Source organism: Rhinolophus hipposideros (genome assembly GCF_964194185.1).
Source record: "Rhinolophus hipposideros genome assembly, chromosome: 23".
Lineage (NCBI taxonomy): Eukaryota > Metazoa > Chordata > Mammalia > Chiroptera > Rhinolophidae > Rhinolophus > Rhinolophus hipposideros.
This window is the reverse complement of record NC_138069.1, coordinates 23,711,061-23,728,262: the sequence shown is the minus strand read 5'-3', so window position 1 is coordinate 23,728,262 and position 17,202 is coordinate 23,711,061. Positions and strand designations below refer to the sequence as shown.

Genomic DNA, 17,202 nt, shown 5'->3' with positions numbered 1-17,202 from the left:
TATTGCATCCACGGGCCATACAATGAGGATAGAAAAACCAGCATATTTCTCTATAACACAGGAGAAACCGAGATCCAAAGAGGGAAAGGGATGTGCCCAAGAGCATAGAGCAGAGCAGGGCTCAGAACACAGCCCTCCTGATTCCTCCTAGGGGGGCTTTGGGGTTGCATGGAGGTGGCTGGAGTGGAGTAGAGGACAGGCAACAGTTATAAGCAGTGGGAGTTAGTCCGGGGACAGGCCTCGTTCAGCCAGAAGCTCAACCTCCTGGGGTCCACAGGGCCCCACAAGGAATAAGAGGAAATAAAAATTCACCTTAACAGAGGCACTCAGCCTGAGTGACAGTAGCCTTCTGCCCAACAGCATGTCCTCACCAGCTTGCATTTGAGACCTAAAGGACCCAAAGCCTTCTGGAAGGTGGCATGTAACAGCTGGCCATTAAAATGCAAACAAGATCCAGGGAGAGGCAGAGATGGCCTGAGCACCGTGCATTCAGTCCTCAGTGAAGTGGCTGAGGAAGTGCAAAGGGGCCATTGGCAGCATTATGAGGATGGGCATTGGAGGGAAAGGAAAAGAAAGGAAGCAAGACCAGCCTCCGAAGCCAGCACCAGGAACAGCTCCTCCTTCCTAGGATGCGCCTCAAACTCCTTCACAGGCTCCAGGCCCTGCGTGACAGCCCCACTGTCCCTTCGCCCATGCTGCAGCTCTCTTCAGGATGCTTCCCCCTCCAGCCATGCTGGCTCTCCTTCAAGTGCTCAGAAAGGGCCAAGCCCTTCTCACCTCAGGGCCTTTGCACTGGCTGCTGCTTTTGCCTAGACCCCCTTCTCCCCTCAGCCTTCTGCTTTCCCTTTCTGACCACACTTCTCCATCCTTCAGATCTGTTCACAGGTCTCAGGGAAGGCTTACCTGCCCTCGGAGGTCACATTCCTCCGCCACAGCGCCCTCTGCCTCTCCTCCAAACTTTCATCAGATTAGTAATTCCGTCACTATTTGTTGTAGCATCAGTCTGCCGTGCCTGATGGTGAGCAGCCCCCGTAGGGCAGGAACCTTGGCTGTCATTTCTCTCCTGTGTCCCTGCCCCCAGCCATAGCTCAATAAACATTTGTTGACTGAATGAGGGAATAAATGAATAAATGCACTGCTCATGTTACTACTGCAAAGCCTTCACCTCCATGGTTCCAAGTGACCTTACCTTACCCTGGAGAAGTTGTACAGGACTGGGATTTGCAAGATTATCTGGGCATATAGCCTTCTGTTGTGCTACACTGCAGCTGAGTGGACTTTACAGTCACGTGAGCTCTCTGAATGGGGTCCCCAGCACTGTCGGTTGGGTCTAGACGAGAGGTGGAATCAGAAAGGCTCTGAAAGCTGCAAAGAACTTTAACTGGGAGCACTCTGCCCATGTTGGAGGCTCAGAGGGGGAATGGCCTTATTCAAGGCCACACAGTCAGTGTGTGGTGATGCCAGACCCCCCTGGCACAGCTTAAAGCCAACAGCTGAGCTTCAGGCCCACCCAGGCACAGTGAAGGCACCATCTGCCTGAAGGCTGGGCAGGGGTGGAGAAGGGAGAGGAGAGGTGGCTGGGAGCATTCAGCCTCAGGCACAGAGCCAGGGTGGGGTGGGCGGGGCCCCCAGCGGGAGCCTTGACTGAGGCCTGGCAGCTGGGCACGGGGGAGCCAACTGGCACAGGCTAGGTGGTAGCATGCTTGCTCCCCGTGCGCGTGACAGTCTATTTTTTAATCAGCACCTTTCCCATCCCCCAACTTCATGTGCCCTCCCGAAGGGCCCCATGACAGAAATCGTGTCCTGGCTGAGACCAGGCCCACCTTGGGGATCGGAGAGAGGGGCCCCAAGTCCCACCTCCCCATGGTACCCACAAGTACTGAGCAGTCTAGGGGAAGGACAGGAGACCCAGGGAGGAAGGGGGCCTCCTGCCTGTGACCTTGGGCCTGTCTCTGGACTCCCTGACCTCAGTTTCCCCCATCTGTACAGTGATGGGAGGCATGCCAGACTCCATGCGAGGTCATAACAACTCAGACTCTTGGGATCCACTCAAGCTCCACAACACTAACGATGCCCGCTCGCCAGGCCCTGGCAGAACCTCCATGCCCACACGTGATCCTCCTGACCTACTCCCAGGGGAGCTGGGGAGGGGAAGAAAAGAGACTGAGCTGGCTCAAGGGCCAACCCGAGAACCCCAGAATGCAGACCCGTGAGGCTCCTCCCTCCAGCACCTGAGGGACAGGGATGATGAGGATCAAAGAGGAGTGCTGTGTGTTCTCAAGCAGGTGGTTTGGTCCCTCTGAGCCTCTGGCACTGCACCTAAAGCAGGAGAGCCCATGCTGTGTAGTCGTAGTTAAAGCTATAGGCCTTGGGTCCTGACTGCCTGGGTTTGAATCTGGCCACTTACCAGTTGTGTGAGCTTGGGAAGTTCACTTCACCTCTCTATGCCTCTGTTTCCCATCTGTAAAACGCTGATAATGACAGTACTTATTTCATGGAGTTGTTGACATCTAAAGAACTTAGAAACCCATGGCACATAGTAGGAAATAACCATACACATTAACGATTTTTCCAGAACACTGGTTCTTACCGTTTGAACACTCTTCATCTCTAAGAGATGTTATTCCAAAGGATAAATGCAAGTCTCAAGTCAGCCCACTCTCCTGTCTGTGGGGGTCATCCAACCCGCCCCTACCTAATCCACCCTGGTGATAGCCCATCCTGCTGACCCCATGTTTTTGGAGTTTGTTGAGCTCTTTCACACCTATGACCCCTCATATCCTTCCTAGCCCGTTTTCACAGAAGCTCAGAACAGAAGCCTGAGCCCCAGAGGAAGCAAATAATTTATCCAAGACCACCAGCCCGTTAGCTAAGAGTCAAGGTGCAAGTACCCATTCCTGGAGCACAGACCAGGCCTATTTCCACTATGCTGTCCTCATCCTCCCACCATCAAAACCTGTTCCTGGCCAAACATCAAAAAGTAATTTATACTGAGATAGGAGTCTTGAGCGAGTGTCCATCTCCTCAAGGGCTTCTATTTTAACAGAGATCAAAATGTGATAATCCTATTTGATAAGTAATAGTTATTTTTAGCACGTATCATCTCATTTAATTTTGAGAACAACAGTACAAGATAGGGTCCATTATTGTTTCTATCTTGTAGATGAGGAAACAGATGCCTAGAGAGGTTATATAACATGCCCAAGCTCCCCCAGCTAGCCAGGAGGACAACGGAGGGGCCCAACCACAGAATCTATGTCTCGGTCATGTAGGAAGCAGGTAACAGGAGTGGGCTGAATTTCGCTCCATCTACAGCAGCCCTGGGAGGAGGGGCAGGGTAGGGTAGGGTCACACAGTACTATACAATTCTGCCTCAGCAAGTGGAAAAGATGAAGCTAGGATGGTGGAATTTCAGGCAGTAGCCAGTTGGTAAAGATTTCATTCTGGAGAGAGAGGGCTTTTGTAAGCCTCTGGAATTACAGAGCCTGGAGGCTATCCCCACATTGACTCCTCTGGGTAGTGACTGAGCCCCAGTGTCCAGGGTGAGTTCACAAAGGACTCTGAGCTCACATACACTGGCCTAACTCAGCCACCCATCTGACCAGATCAAGGCCCCAAGGTCCTATGGGTGTGCAGCCTGAAGCTCTAAGGGATAAAGGCGTTTTCATAATCACAGCCAATGCTCACCCTCTCCTCCCCCCCCACACACATGCAGCTCCTAGTTTAGACCTTTCACCATCCTCTGAAACACCCTTCCTCCCAACCAAATCCCTCCCATTCTAGATCTAAGTTCTGGTCATGGCTCCTCTATGAAGCTAGCCATGACCACACCTTCAAATAACATTCAGGTCTCTGCTCCAATGTCACCTACAAAGAGAGGCCTTCCCTAACCACCAACACAAGGTAGCCCCTCTAATTGCTCTCCATCTTAGCAGCATGGCTTACTTTGTTTCATGCTACTTTTATCTATAATTACCTTGATGATTTCTTTGCTTCCCTTTTTCTTGACTATCTTCCCAATTAAAATGCAAGCTCCTTGAGGGCAGGGACCTGACAGTAATCCCAATGCCTAAGGACGCACCCCACCCCACTGCTAGCCGGGGACACTGAGATCCACAGAGAGCAAGAGATTCACCCGAAGTCCAACTTCAAGCAAGTGGCAGAGGTTGGCCTAGCCCTTAGCTCTGTACTGCAGCTCAGGGCACTTGGCCCGTCCCCATCCCCACTCCAGTTGACCCTCTGTTGGCTTATCTTGGGTCTGCCTCCCCACTGCAGTGGGGACCACAGCCTGGAAGACCTCGACAACAGCACCCCTCCACTTCCCCAGGGGCCCATGGTGCCTCGATCTGGGCAGCCCTCCCTGCTTCCCCCTCAGTTCCTCCCTTCCTGGCATCAGCAGCTCCGATGAGCTCATGTCTGGAAGCCTGGGAGCTGCCCTGAAGGAAAAGGTGCCTCCCAGGCCAGGCCCTTAGGCCTAGAGGTGTGTTCAACCTTGTGGGATGGCAGACCTGGCAGGTGTAGGGAGCATGCTGACCACTGCCCAACTCACCTCCCAGAACTGTGCAGTGGGCTCAGGGGGCTGCATGTCAACAGTTGAGCAGGGGCACAATGTGGGGAGGGGTGTGTGTGTGTGTGTGTGTGAAGAAGAGACAGAGAGAAGGCTCCGGTCATATGTGCTCCATCCTGCTTATCAAGGAGCTGCTCTCTTTTAAGGACAGAGGGTTCTGCTGCCTTCTACTCCCAGAATCACCCCAGGCAAATTTCTCCCCATCCCTAGCCTCAGTCTCCCCAACGCTAAAATAGGGAGATGAGATAAAATGTTGACTAAAGAGGCTAGGGCTCAGTTGGGAACCAGGCACCTGAATGCCACAGGACCTTTTTCTTCTTCCTCTTTTTATCTTAGGGGAAGGGCAATAGCTAACAAGGGAGGGAAGGAGTTAAAAGCCTTATTTTAACCATGTAAATGCTGATTCCAACCAAGCTTAATTTTGTTACTAGTTTGGGAGGTGGGGAGAGGGGGGAGTTGGCTCACAGCCTGCAAAGTGGGGGCCAGCCTGAAAAGTGGTAATTGGGAACCAGGTGGCACAGCAGCAAACAGTTTGGGGGAAGTTCTCTGAATATCAAACTAGAGTGATCCTAGTCCATTCTCCTTGTTGTACACACGGGGAAACAGGACCAGAGAGGAGGAACCAACCCTAGGTCTCATACAGAGACAGAGGCACGGGACCCCCACACTGGGCAAATAGGGCATTTTCAATTCTGTTGAGAGTTCCTATTCCACTGCCTGAGGTACACGGTAAATTTTGGGAGGACGAGGTCATCGGTTTGTTTGTGGCTCTGCTCCTAATACAGTGTGGGGCCAGGCTGACACCAGCAAGGCTTCCAGTTCCTTACTCCAGAGTAGCCCCTCTGGTCAGCATCCTGTCTCATCCTTGCAATGTGACAGGGGCGGGGCATCCTCCCGCTGCCCTTACAGCCACCACCAGCACTGATATCTCCAATGCACCCTGCCCACTCTCACTGGGAGTCAGAGAGGGCAGGGGGATTGCCCAAGATCACACAGCAAATTGATTAATTCCAGTGCCACCTGCCACTCAGGGCAGGGTGGGGAGTGGGTCAGATGCAGCTTCCCTGCTAGCTCTTGTCCCTGATAGACAACCCAGACATGCAACATAGATATGGGGGGGTCCCTGTCCCTATTAAAAATAAGCCCATAAGTTGGGGTAGGAGGAAAGGAGGTCTATTCCCCAGAGCCCGCAGAGAGGTCTTATCAGGACCCTGGATGGGGCCCCCTGATTCCACAGAGTAGCGGTTAGAAAGGAGCCCCCCCTCCTCTCACGGTCACCTATAGGGCCTCTATGCTCACCTGGCAGATGGGACGGGAACATCCATGTTGTGAGAATTGGATGTAGAGCCCTTAGGACAGTTCCCCCTTTCCCCTAGGTGCTGCAAAGGCTTCGATTTCCCCAGCGGGGCTTGGGCAAGTGGTCCCCGCGGTCGTGGTCGGACAGTTCCGCGTCCCGCTGGCCTCGCAGGCACAGCCAGACCCGGGCGCTGGTCGCCCCGCCCGCGGGAAGGGGTGCGCGGGCCCAGCACACGCCGTTGTGCTGCCCCACGGGCGCCCATGTTGGTCATCGCCGCGCAGACTACAGCCCTCCGTTCCCTGAGTGCAGCCTGCCCGACCGTTCCCATAGCGCGCTGGGGGGCGCAGACCTCTGGCTGCTGCCCACCCGTGAGCCTGGGGCTGACCAGCCCCGGATCGGCTTGCGGTTGGGGCCAGTGGGCTGAAGCTCCCACGCAGCCCCAGGGAATAGCTTCCCGGCGTCGGGGAGTCCCGCGGCTCCTGAGCTGCTCCAGAGCTTCGAGATTTCTCGTCCCACCCTCCACCCCACCGTATAGATGGGGAAACTGAGGCCCAGAACGTAGCAGCGACTTGGCCGAGGTCCCCCGCGTGCGGGAACCGGAGCCCAGATGTGCCACTTCCACCAGGGCAGTGCCGGCTACCGCACAGGTGGCAAGAGGCGAGGTGCGCTCGGAGCCCGCACCCCTGCGGGGCCAGCGCCCCTCACTCACCTCCAGCCTCCGCGCGTGCTTCCGGAGCTCACAGGCGCCGCCACCCACGCGCACCTGGCCGCGTCCGTCAGGGCGCCTCGCCCCGAGACCCCCGCCACCGCCGCCCCGCGCCGGGCGCCCCCTCCGCGCCACCGCCACAGCCACCTCCACCGCCTAGCGGGCTGCTCCGGGACCCGCAGCCGGGAGCGCTGGGCGGGAGGGAGCCCCAGCCTGCCGCCGCTCCCCGGGGCCCTAGCGCCGCCCGCCGGCCTCGCGCCGCCGCCGAGGTGCGATTCGCCCACCCGCCCACGGGCTCGGCCTGCCGTCTTCCGGCGGGTCCCCTCTCCTTCCTCCCGCTGAGCTTCACTCTCTGCTGCCTGCTTGTCTGCCTCTCTGTTTCCTCATCTTTACATCTCTAGATCGGTCCCTAAACCCTTCTGCTTTCTATTTCGCTCAGTTTCTTCATGTTTCTCCATCTATTTCATTTCCCCCTCTTTTCTTTATCCCTCCCACTACCCCTCTGCTAAATCTGTCTTTGCGATTCTGTCCCCATAACTGACACCGCCTCCCACCTCCGCAGTCTGTTTCCTTTCAGACCTAGGTGCAGTACCCTCAGGCCCACCTTCCCCTCTTCTCAGCCCCACTCCTAGAATAACTGTGGATCTTGGTAGAATTTAGGCAAATGGGGATTGAAGAAGGTTGTTCTCTCTCCAGCAGCCTGGGGTCATCCCCTGACTTAACTGGTGGGCCAGCAACAACAGGGCAGTGATGCTGTGTGTCTCTCTTGGGTTTCAGTTCCCCATCTTTTCATTGAACTAAACACCATTCAGATTGAGCTCACAGAGCCCCAGGGCAGCCGTCAGTGTGCTTCAGAATCACATGGATGCTATTAAGAGTCGAGATTCCCACAATTTGGAGCCCCCTCCCCAGTGTAGGGGGGATGAGGTGGGCTAGGGAAGAGGACTGATAACAAGCACCCTTCACACTCCCAACAATTTGGAAACAAAACCACACTTGGAAAAATGCCGGCCTGGGTTTTCACCAAAGATTCCCTGGGTTCCAAGTACCCCACCCCTTCAACCAGAGTGGTTCCACTTTCATCATTTTTTTTTAGAGGAGGGTGCAGCTCACAATGGACCATGCAGGGATCGAACCGGCAACGTTGGTGTTATTTGCACCGCATTCTAACCAACTGAGCTAACCAGCCACCCCTCCTCTGTCTTTTATGTCAAGATTCTATGTTTAGATTTCTGCTAAAGGAAGTCAGAAATGTGCTGACGTGAGCCCACCCCACCTGAGGTTCTGTGAAATGCAGAGCTGCGGGTGGCCTGGTTTGGGGACATTTCCCTGTCGTCAGTGGGCAGGCTCAGAGTGCAGGAGGTCAGGTGACAGGGGACTAACACTCCCTGGCTGCTCCTATCCCTCTGCTTGGCTTATGGACCACAGAGCATTCCTTTGACCCTGTAGCTGCCCTTGTGCTGAGGCTGTCCCAGTGAGGGTAGGGGAGATTGGCTCAGGCAGGGTATTGCCTGCCCTGTGAGTCCATGCCTAGGAAAGTGGCTACAGCCCAGCCTGTGGAAAAGCAGGAAACAAACTGTGTGGGTGAGAGAGAGAGAGAGAAGAGAAAGGCTAGGATTACTGTGTGGGTGGGTATAAAAGAGAAAGAGATGGGGAAAAGGAAGGAGAACAGAAAGTGGTTCGAGCTGTATGTAGGTGTGTGACAGTGGGTGTGTAAAAGTGGATATGCCTGTAGAGGAAAATGTGTGCATACGAGAGAGATTTCAAAGTGTAGGTGTGTCAGCAAGAGAAAAAGGAGAAAGGACCATGCTTTTAACTTGTATCTAAGGAGGGGATCTGTGTGCTTGTATGTTTCCGGTGAGATTGTAGCTGCGTATACAAACCTGGTACACGTGAAAGTTAGTCATGCATGGGGGAGTCTGTGGGAGGGTGTGTGCCAATGTATGCCCCATGCTTGGATGTGTGGCTGTCTAAGGGCATGCAGAGGTGTGCACGTATGTGCAGATGTGAGTATACACATGTGTTTGCATAAAAATATGGTGTGCATTCATCATGTTTGTTTACATGTGTGTTTACATGTGTGGGGTGTGAGCATGTATGTGGGAGTGCGCGTGAGGCACATGTGAACCTGTGAGCCCTGCTCCGCCACCCTCACCCTCCTATTACAGTCATCACCGTGTGGGGGCGGGGTGGGAGGAGGAGTGGGGGTGCCCTGCCTTTTTGTGTGCCCTCTCCCACAGGCCTGAGGAGCAGGGGCTTGTCCTTGGCCCAGGGACCACTGCCAGCTCTTGTCATGCACGTGGATTCCTCTGCCTCAACTAGATAGACGTGGCCAGGGGCAGGGCTCCTCTGATAACCCAGATCCACACCCCCGTCCCCACCCAAGTGGCTTAAGCAGTGACCACTAGAGTTGGCAAGGCCTCCAGGTCCTACAGATGTCCCAGATCCCCAATAACAAATGGCCTGGAGAGGAGAGAGGTGGGTCTCCCAAAGCCATGAGTGAAGGAGGGGCAGTGTCCCAGGTCTCCCTGAGTGTCTCTAAGAGGGTGGAAAGATGGCTTGAAAGAATCCCCCTCCATTCTCCAGAGACTGAACAACCTTTTCCCAGCCTCAGGTGGGTGGAAGAACAGAGCCTGCTGCCTCGTCTCCATGGAGACAAGGCAGTACAGAGGATGGTGGAAAGCAGGGGCCAGACCTTCCTGGGTTCAAATTTCAGCTCCTCCACCCACAGGCCTGAGACTTTGACAAGTCACTTAAACTTCTTATGTCTTAGTTTCCTCATCTGTGAAACAGAGATAAGAAAACTATGAACGTCCTACGGTTATTTAGAGGATGAAACAAGTAACCCATACAAGGCATTTAGCATAGTACCTGGCAGCTGAACTGGGAGGCAGAAGAAACTCTGGGTTCTAGATCTTGCTTTGCCACCAACTTACTGTGTGCCCTTGGACAAATTGCTTGCCATGTCTGGACTTCAGAGTCTCCTACAAGATTATCTCCACAGTAATCTCAATAAGTCCTTCCAGTTATGACCAGCTGACTTTGTGGAGAGGACAGCTGGAGCGTAGGACTCTCTTGGTGAGCTGTGGACTAAGCAGTGCTGGCTGAGGCCTGATTATGAGCCCTACATGACACCTTTCTTCCCACATATATTCTCCCAAATTGGCAGCAACTGATGGCAGGGAACTTGAGCTGCTGCCCACCTCATCTCTCTGCATCCCGTGACCCTCCAGCCTGTCAAGGACCCCATTCTGCCCTGCTCAGCTGGTACTCAGGCCTTAGAGAAGTGGTACTGGTACCCACCCACCCCAAGTGATGGGTGTCCAAAGCAGAAGATGTCATGACCCATACTTAAAGCTGCCAGGGAACACTCAAGAGAGGCAGTTATAATTGCAGAAGGATGGGTGTAATTGTCTGAAGACGCTTATAATCCTCTGGCGGTAATGGGAGGAAGCTTTAAAAGGAAGCCCTAATCCACTAATAACCTGGCAGTTCCATAGACCTCTTCCCTCCGGATCTCCGGGCAGAGAGAAGGGACTCTGGCCACTCCCTTTCCCAAGGGAGCAGAAAGGCCAGTGCGGGCTCTAACCCAAGACCACCTGATTTCTACACTTCTGCAAGACCCAGCTTCCTTCCTGCTTTTACTTCTGAGAAGTCTTTCCTGCCCATTCCGTCCTCCTAAAGTCACTGTTTCCTCTGTCCCTAGAAATGTTTAGGACAGAACTGGATAACCAACTGACTGGACATTTAAAAGAGGAATGAACCAAACTGTGAGGCAAGAAGAATACAATCATAGTCTCAGTTCCAACACTGATTATGTGACTTTGGACAATGGACTTCAGTCTCTGAGCCTCAGTTGCCTCACCTGTACAATGGGTGGAATACCTGCCTTGAAAGGCTATCTATAGTAAGATCAACGAAATTGAGATACTATGAAATGACCTAGCTCCATGTGAGAAGCCGACAGGATTTATTAAATGTAGTCCCTGCTTCTCCCCTCTCCATCCATGGTCTCTTCCACTCCACATATCAGGAGACAACACTCCCCTTATAAATCCAGAATACAGTGGTAGTTCAGGGCAAAGCCCCCTATTCAAAGAAACCAGTGATTTATTCATGTCTTAGCAGCTTGCTAGTCATGAGTCTTGGACAAATCAGTTATATTTTCTGAGCCTCACTCTTCTTATCTGTATATTGGAGGTAATAACAGTATGTTCCTCATAAGGGTCATTATGAGATTAAATAAAATGATATGTAAAGCTCTTAGCACAGTGGGCTTGGCACATAAGGGCTTAACAAGTAAGAGTTGTTGTATTATTGAGCTGATGGTGAGCATTTTAATTATTATCAACACGTTCACATGCCTACCTAGATTATTCAAAAATCTCCAAAACACTCCCCATCTAAAATCACTGCAACCTCACAACAGCTCTATGAGGTAGACAGGGTTCATATTTTTATTTTTTTCACAGATGAAGAAATTGAAGCTCACCAGGGGGAAGGGATTTCCTGGGTTTGGCTGGTTGGCATCGGTTCCAGAACCAACACCCATGTCTCCTGACCCCCAGCCATCATGGGCTGTGAGAAGAAAAGGAAGCAGGCACTGGAATTTTAGGCTCTAGGGGAATTGAATTTGGGCTGACTCTGGGGTGAGGGCCCACCTCCAAGTTCAGCTACTGGGGCCCTCCTGGGGTCCTCCTTCTTCCTGCCCCAGATTCATTGAAGGCCCCTCCTTGCTCCTGCCCAGCTCCCTGAGTGACCCAAGCATGGTGGGGTGGAGGGGGTGGCTACTGGGGGTGGTCAGAGCCTGGAAAGGATTATTTCAGAAAAGAGAGTGGGCAGGATGGCTGGTGAGATGCCAACAAGGGCGTCAGCAATGCTTGCAGAGAAATGAAATAAATGTCCCTTCAGTTTGCTGATGCACCAGCCCTCCCAGGCTGGTGTCCTCTGCATGCCCTGAGCCCCCAGGAGGTGCTGGCAGCGGCTCCTGCCTGAGCCAGCAGGGCCCGGCTTATGTCCTCCCATCTGGACCCACTTCAGTGTTTCCATGGGCCCAGCGGTGGAGGTGATTCAATGTGGGTTTCCCTGCTCTGCCAACTCCTGCCGCCTGTGAGAAAATTATCATTCCTTCCTTCCTTCCTTCCTTCCTTGTTTCTTTCCATCGGTACAGTACACATGAAACTCTCCCCTACATGCTGTGGTTGGGTCCTCCCTGCAGCTCAGATGATGTGGATCCTGCCCCTGCCGTTTCTAACAGTTGGGAAACTGAGGCCTGGATGAGGAATGTGGGCCCAAATCAGCCACTGACAGGCCTAGTAACCGGGAGCACTTCTTTCTCACTCTGGGCCTCACTTTCCCACCTGTAAAATTAGGAGGTCCAATGAAAATCAAAGGCTTCCGTCTCTACTCGTAAGCTCCATGAGGGCACCAACCACATCGGCTTTGCCCCATGCTGCGTTCCTAGCACTCTCAAGGAGCTGGCACTCAGTATGCTCCACGGGGTGGTCCCGCCCCATCAGATGCTCACACTCAGTGGTCATTTGTTGCCACGAATGAATAAAGGGCAGACAAGAGTAAGAGAGGGCCTTTTTTTCAACCAAGCATGATAGCGTGGCTTTCTCTCCCTGCCTTCTCACATGCCCTCTTTGGCAGAGAACAAAGTGGGCTTAGATGTGGTACAGCTGGAACTGCATATAGCTTGTGTCTCCACAGCTGTTAATCTGGGCATGCCCGCGGGACTGTGATGGACTGTCAGGCATCACGAGAAAATATGGTCAGGAGCCCCTGTGTTAATGACCTGTGCAGTCCCCTGTGACTCTGGCAGTCCAGGGAAAAGGGACGTGAGCTTACCTGGTTTCTGGGGAATCCTGGGCCCTGAGCTGGGGCTGGGGCTGACTGTCATCACCTGCCGGGCCTTCACTATGTCCCAGTCGTGGCTGATCCTGTTGTCATGCTGAAGTCCCCTTCGTGCCTCCCTGGAGCAGCTGGGTGGCTGGATGCCCAGAGCTTTGGGCAGCTCTGCTGCTCCTTGGGTGTCTCTGCAGGCAGAGTTGTCCCCGCTTCTGCTGACCACTCTGTCCTCCAAGTCCCTGAGCCCTGCTTCCCCCTGCGGGCCCTCCTCGCCGCCACTCTCCTCAGCCTCCAGGGCCAGACACCTGTAGTTCCCATCAGGGATCCGGAAGGTGCAGGGAGTAGGTCTGCCTTCACTGGGTCCAAGGGGTGGAGATGGGAGGTGGGAGCCGAGCATGGTGCTGCCTCTTCTCAGCGATGCCAATCAGCTGGCGCCTGGGCTGGGGACTGGTCCACCTGTGGAAGCCCTGGTCTTTGCTTCTCTCCAGGCCTCCTCTGGCTCTCTGCAGCTTTCCTTCCTTAGCGACTCACAGGACAGGGGCAAGGTCCCACTGCAGGCCTTCCTGGGCTGGGTGGGCTGGTGGGCCCCCAAACCCTCCTTCTTAACCTGGCTGGTCAGTGAGGCTTCCTTCAAGATGATCTGTTTGTATAGGGAGAAAAGAAACAGCATATGAGACAGCTCTCGGGTTGTTCTGGGTTGAATTCTGAGACCTGTCCACCTTAGGGTGGCCCTGAGAACTGGCTAGGGTTTGAGGTCCAGATCCCCACATCCATGAGAAAGTCTCAAGCTTTAGTCACTTGACATTCCCAACTTTTGCTATATTGTTATGCCACTTGACACTTTATTTGCTTGATATTTTCCCGTAAATCAACTTTAAATAACTTACTTCTATTACTTCAGACTTAAGCAATAATTGCAGGAAAACCACAAGTATGTTGTGCTAAGTCGTTTTTTCCCAATACATATTAAATAAATATGTAGTTATTTAAAAATATCTGGACACCGCCTAGAAAGAATTCTCTCACATGCCATCAAAGGTACATGAGCCACAGGCATCACAGGAATGGTGGGGCAGAGAGCACAAGACTGGGCACAGGGACCCCTGAGAAGGCTATGCACCCAGGGAGATGGGCTTTGAGCTAGAATCCCAGTTCTGCCACTTGTGTGATGGGCAGCAAGTCACGTGACCTCTCTGAGCCTCAGCTTCCCCATCTGTAAAATGGGAACTGTAGTATCTCCAACATAGTGTTGCCCTGAAGAGGAAGTGAGAAAATGCATTCAGAGGGCTCAGCACAGTTTATGAGATGTAGCTTAATACGCATTGGCTATTCTTTCCTTCCACAAAAATGTCTTGCACTCCTATCACATTTCAGACACTATAAAAGGTATGGGGGATGCAGTGGGGATAAAGAAGATAGGGTACTGTGGCTCCTGAAGGCTTAAAATCTGGTGGCAGGAGGAGCTGTGAATGATAACAGGGAGAATAATAACAACAGTGATGATTTAGAAATGGTAACTGCGATGATAATCCAGGAGGCTTCCTATAGGGATGTGAGGAGGGAATGGATGGGAGAGAAACTTGGGCGGAAGAACTGGCTAGGCTGGGAGGCAGATGGAGAGTGGGTGTGGAGGAAGGGGGAGGAGTCTAGGATGCAGCTCTGGTGAGTGTGGTTTCGTGATTTCATTAATAGAGATCAGAAATAAATGGGAAGGAGCAGGTGTTCAAGGGAGCAGGAAGATGAGTTTGATTTGGGATTTCTGGGGGAGATGAGAACAGTCAACTCCACGTGGGGGACTGGGGAGCAAGGGAGAGTTCCAGGCTGGAGACAGAGATTTGAAAATCATTTGTGGAGGCACAGGGCAGAGGGGGATGAGATGCCCCAAGATGGGCAGGGAGAGCTTAAGACAGGGCCCATGGCCAATTACACTCGGGAGGAAACCTTGGAATTTGCAAATCTTGATTCTACCACTACTTAGCCGTGTGAACTCCGGGGAGTGTGAACTCTTAGGATCTCACTTACCTGACTGCAAATGGGGAGAGAGAGCCTCACACAGGCACTGGCTGCCCCCTGGGCAATGAGAATCCTGAGAATTGCGCAAGTCTGTGGATATTGGTGACTTCAGGGCCTGGGCTGACCTCAGCTGCTGTGGTACTTGACCTGGAGGCCGTGCTTCCAACCCCAGGCAGGGTCAGGCATCCTCACCCCACCCCACCCCACCCCAACAGTCTGGGTCAAGGCCTCCACTTCTGGTTGGAGCTGTGCCAGGAGAGTCTGCTAGGCAAGAGGAAAGATAAGCACATTACCAGGTCCTAAGGCAAATCAGCACCAGCCAGGGGAAGACAAACAGGTACCGGGATCAGAAGGATCACAGGCACCTGTTACAGAAGCTTCAATGACAGAGAAATCAGCACAAAGAAGCCAACCTTCTGTCTGGAGAAGAAGGGCATTCACGAGATTGAACATCTGTTCCGTGTGGGTTATTCACTTATCCAAAGAAACTCTTACAACAACCCGGTGAGAGAGGTACTATTGTTATTATCCCATTTCAGAGGTGAGGAAATTGAGACTCGGAGAGGCCAAGTGACTTCTGGCCTAAGTCACACAGCTAGGAAGCAACAGGGCCAGGATCTGACACCTTGCCCATGATGGTGGGCATAAAGACAGAGAAGAGATGACTTCAGGACATTATTACTCTCCAAATTCTTTCTCACTCACCGGCTGCTGCCAGATTTCTGCCACTAGAGTTTCAAAGAATCTTAGAATCTCACGAAGGGCCAGTAGAATTCTGAAGAGCTCGAATTGGCTGTGACCCTGGGTAGGTGCCTTCTGCACTTTGGAGTCAGTTCACCCAAAGGCACAATGGTGGGATTGAACCAGAGCGGGCTAAGGGTCCTTCCAGTCCTGGCATTGCAGGATGCCATGATTCTAAGCACCTGGAGCCCCCCACCCCGCCACCCGCACCACTATAGGGCCGGATGGCAGGAGGCAGAAGGAGTGGGCATGGGGAGCAGGGCTCCTCTGACGCCCTGCAGGGGCCTCGCCTCGCTCCATCCCTGCTTCTGTTTTGCTGTATTTGACAGTGGCCACGGTTTCCAGGAAAGAAGAGAGAGGCGGAAAAGTTAACTTTCCACCACCCACACAAATATTTTTGGCTGGCGTTGTCTTCATGCTGCCAAGCCAGGAGGGAGGGGTTGGCAGGAGCACTCCAATTCAAGTCTCCCTCCCAGGGAGGGAGGACTTCCAACCCAGCCAGGGGTCTTGGGCATGCCCCATGTGGGCCTGAGGCCTGGAACACCCACCCTGCTCAGGAGCAGAAGGAGAGAGGTGGGGGTGAAGCCCAGATGGAGTTGGGGGTGGGGGTGGGGTGTCAGGACCCATAACAATAATGGCAGCTGCCACTTTCTGCTGAGCATCGGCTAGTGCTAAGCCGAGCCTTTTACCTAAACTTCCTATGGGTCAGGGTGTGAGTGCTGTCTAAAGATGGGGAAACTGAGGTGCAGAGAAGTAAATTCCGCATCCAGGGTCAAATTGATGGTGAGTATAGAGCAGGATGTGAATTGAGCTGCTGGGCCCCATGTGCTCAGTGGCAGCAGACGGACTCTGGGGCCGCCACAGCCCCTGAGGCTGCAAGCTCAGGCATAGCACACCCGTCTGTGTGGGCATCTCTTCCTCGTGGGCAGCAGAGAGCCTGCCCCAGCCTCAGCAGAAGTGGGAGTGGGGGTCCTCTGATGCCAGCGCGCCCTAATCCACACCCCGTATCTGGCCACAGGCTCTAGATGCCGAGCCTCAGCAAGGAGAGCTGATAGAATCCAGCCAACACACTGTCCAAATCTCAGCGACGGGGACTCTGAGCCTAGAACGGGGAAGGGCTCACCCAGGTGGCACAGCAAGTCACAGGCAGGCCTGGCGCTGGAACCCAGGAGCTCAGACACCTGCACCAGCTCCCCCGTAAGCCCTGCTCCCTCTGAGTGGTCAGCCTCCCCCCTCACCTCCCCTGACCTTCCATGAGTCCAGGCAGGGCCCCCAGGACCAGAGGCCTAGCTGAGGGGCTGGAGGCAAGAAGACCAGGGCAGAAGATGTAGGCTGAAAAAGGGCTGGTATGCAGGGATCCCTGCGAGAGGAGTGTTTTCGAGCAATTTCCTCAGCATCTGGCACAGTGCCAGGCACACAATAACAATAACTGATAATAGCTGATGTTTATGAAGTGTTTACTATGTCAGGTGCTATTCTAGACACTTTGCATGCATCATTTTATCCTCATCACAACCCTATAAGGAAGGTGCTATTATTATCACCATTTTACAGATAGGAAATCAAGCTTACGTGACTTGCCAAGCTCACACAGCCAGTAAGTGACTGAGTCAGGGTTCATATCCTGATGGTCTAGCTCCAAATATCACTCTTGTTCATAAGGCTGTACTGCCTCAATAATTTAAGTAGTTACTGAATGAATGAGTGAATGAATGAATGAATGAATGAATGAGGGATGAGAAGGAAAGATGGGAGGATGGGGAGGTTGGAGAATGTGAGACTGGGAGGATGGAAGGGACAGACGGAGGAGATTATCTCTAATGCTTGGAACACTGCTGGCACATAATAGTCACTCAATAAATATGTAGCAAGTGGAATAATGTATGTGGGGTGACTGAAGCATTAACTGGATATATAAACCAGGGATAAAAATGGAGTTCCCCTGGGAAAAGGGGTAACTAACTCAGAATTGGTCCAGACGGCTCAAGGTGTACCTACTGACCCCACCCCCATCTGGCAGCATCTCAG

The 17,202-nt window shown here is 53.1% G+C and overlaps 1 protein-coding gene across 2 annotated transcripts in view; it reads right to left on the bottom strand.

Annotated features, from left to right (window-relative positions):
* Positions 1-7,028, bottom strand: part of SYNPO (synaptopodin) — a 29,937-nt gene extending 22,909 nt beyond the window's left edge. The window contains exon 1 of one of the 2 annotated variants that reach the window (XM_081035682.1): positions 6,574-7,028. Coding sequence is in view for 1 of the 2 variants with exons in the window: in XM_081035681.1 (XP_080891807.1) it covers positions 5,867-5,888 (22 nt within the window). In the remaining variant the exon portion in view is untranslated. Of the gene's footprint in view, positions 1-5,866; positions 6,144-6,573 lie in introns of those variants that run through there. The other variant, XM_081035681.1, reaches the window with a different exon arrangement.
* Positions 7,029-17,202: the final 10,174 nt, after the last annotated feature.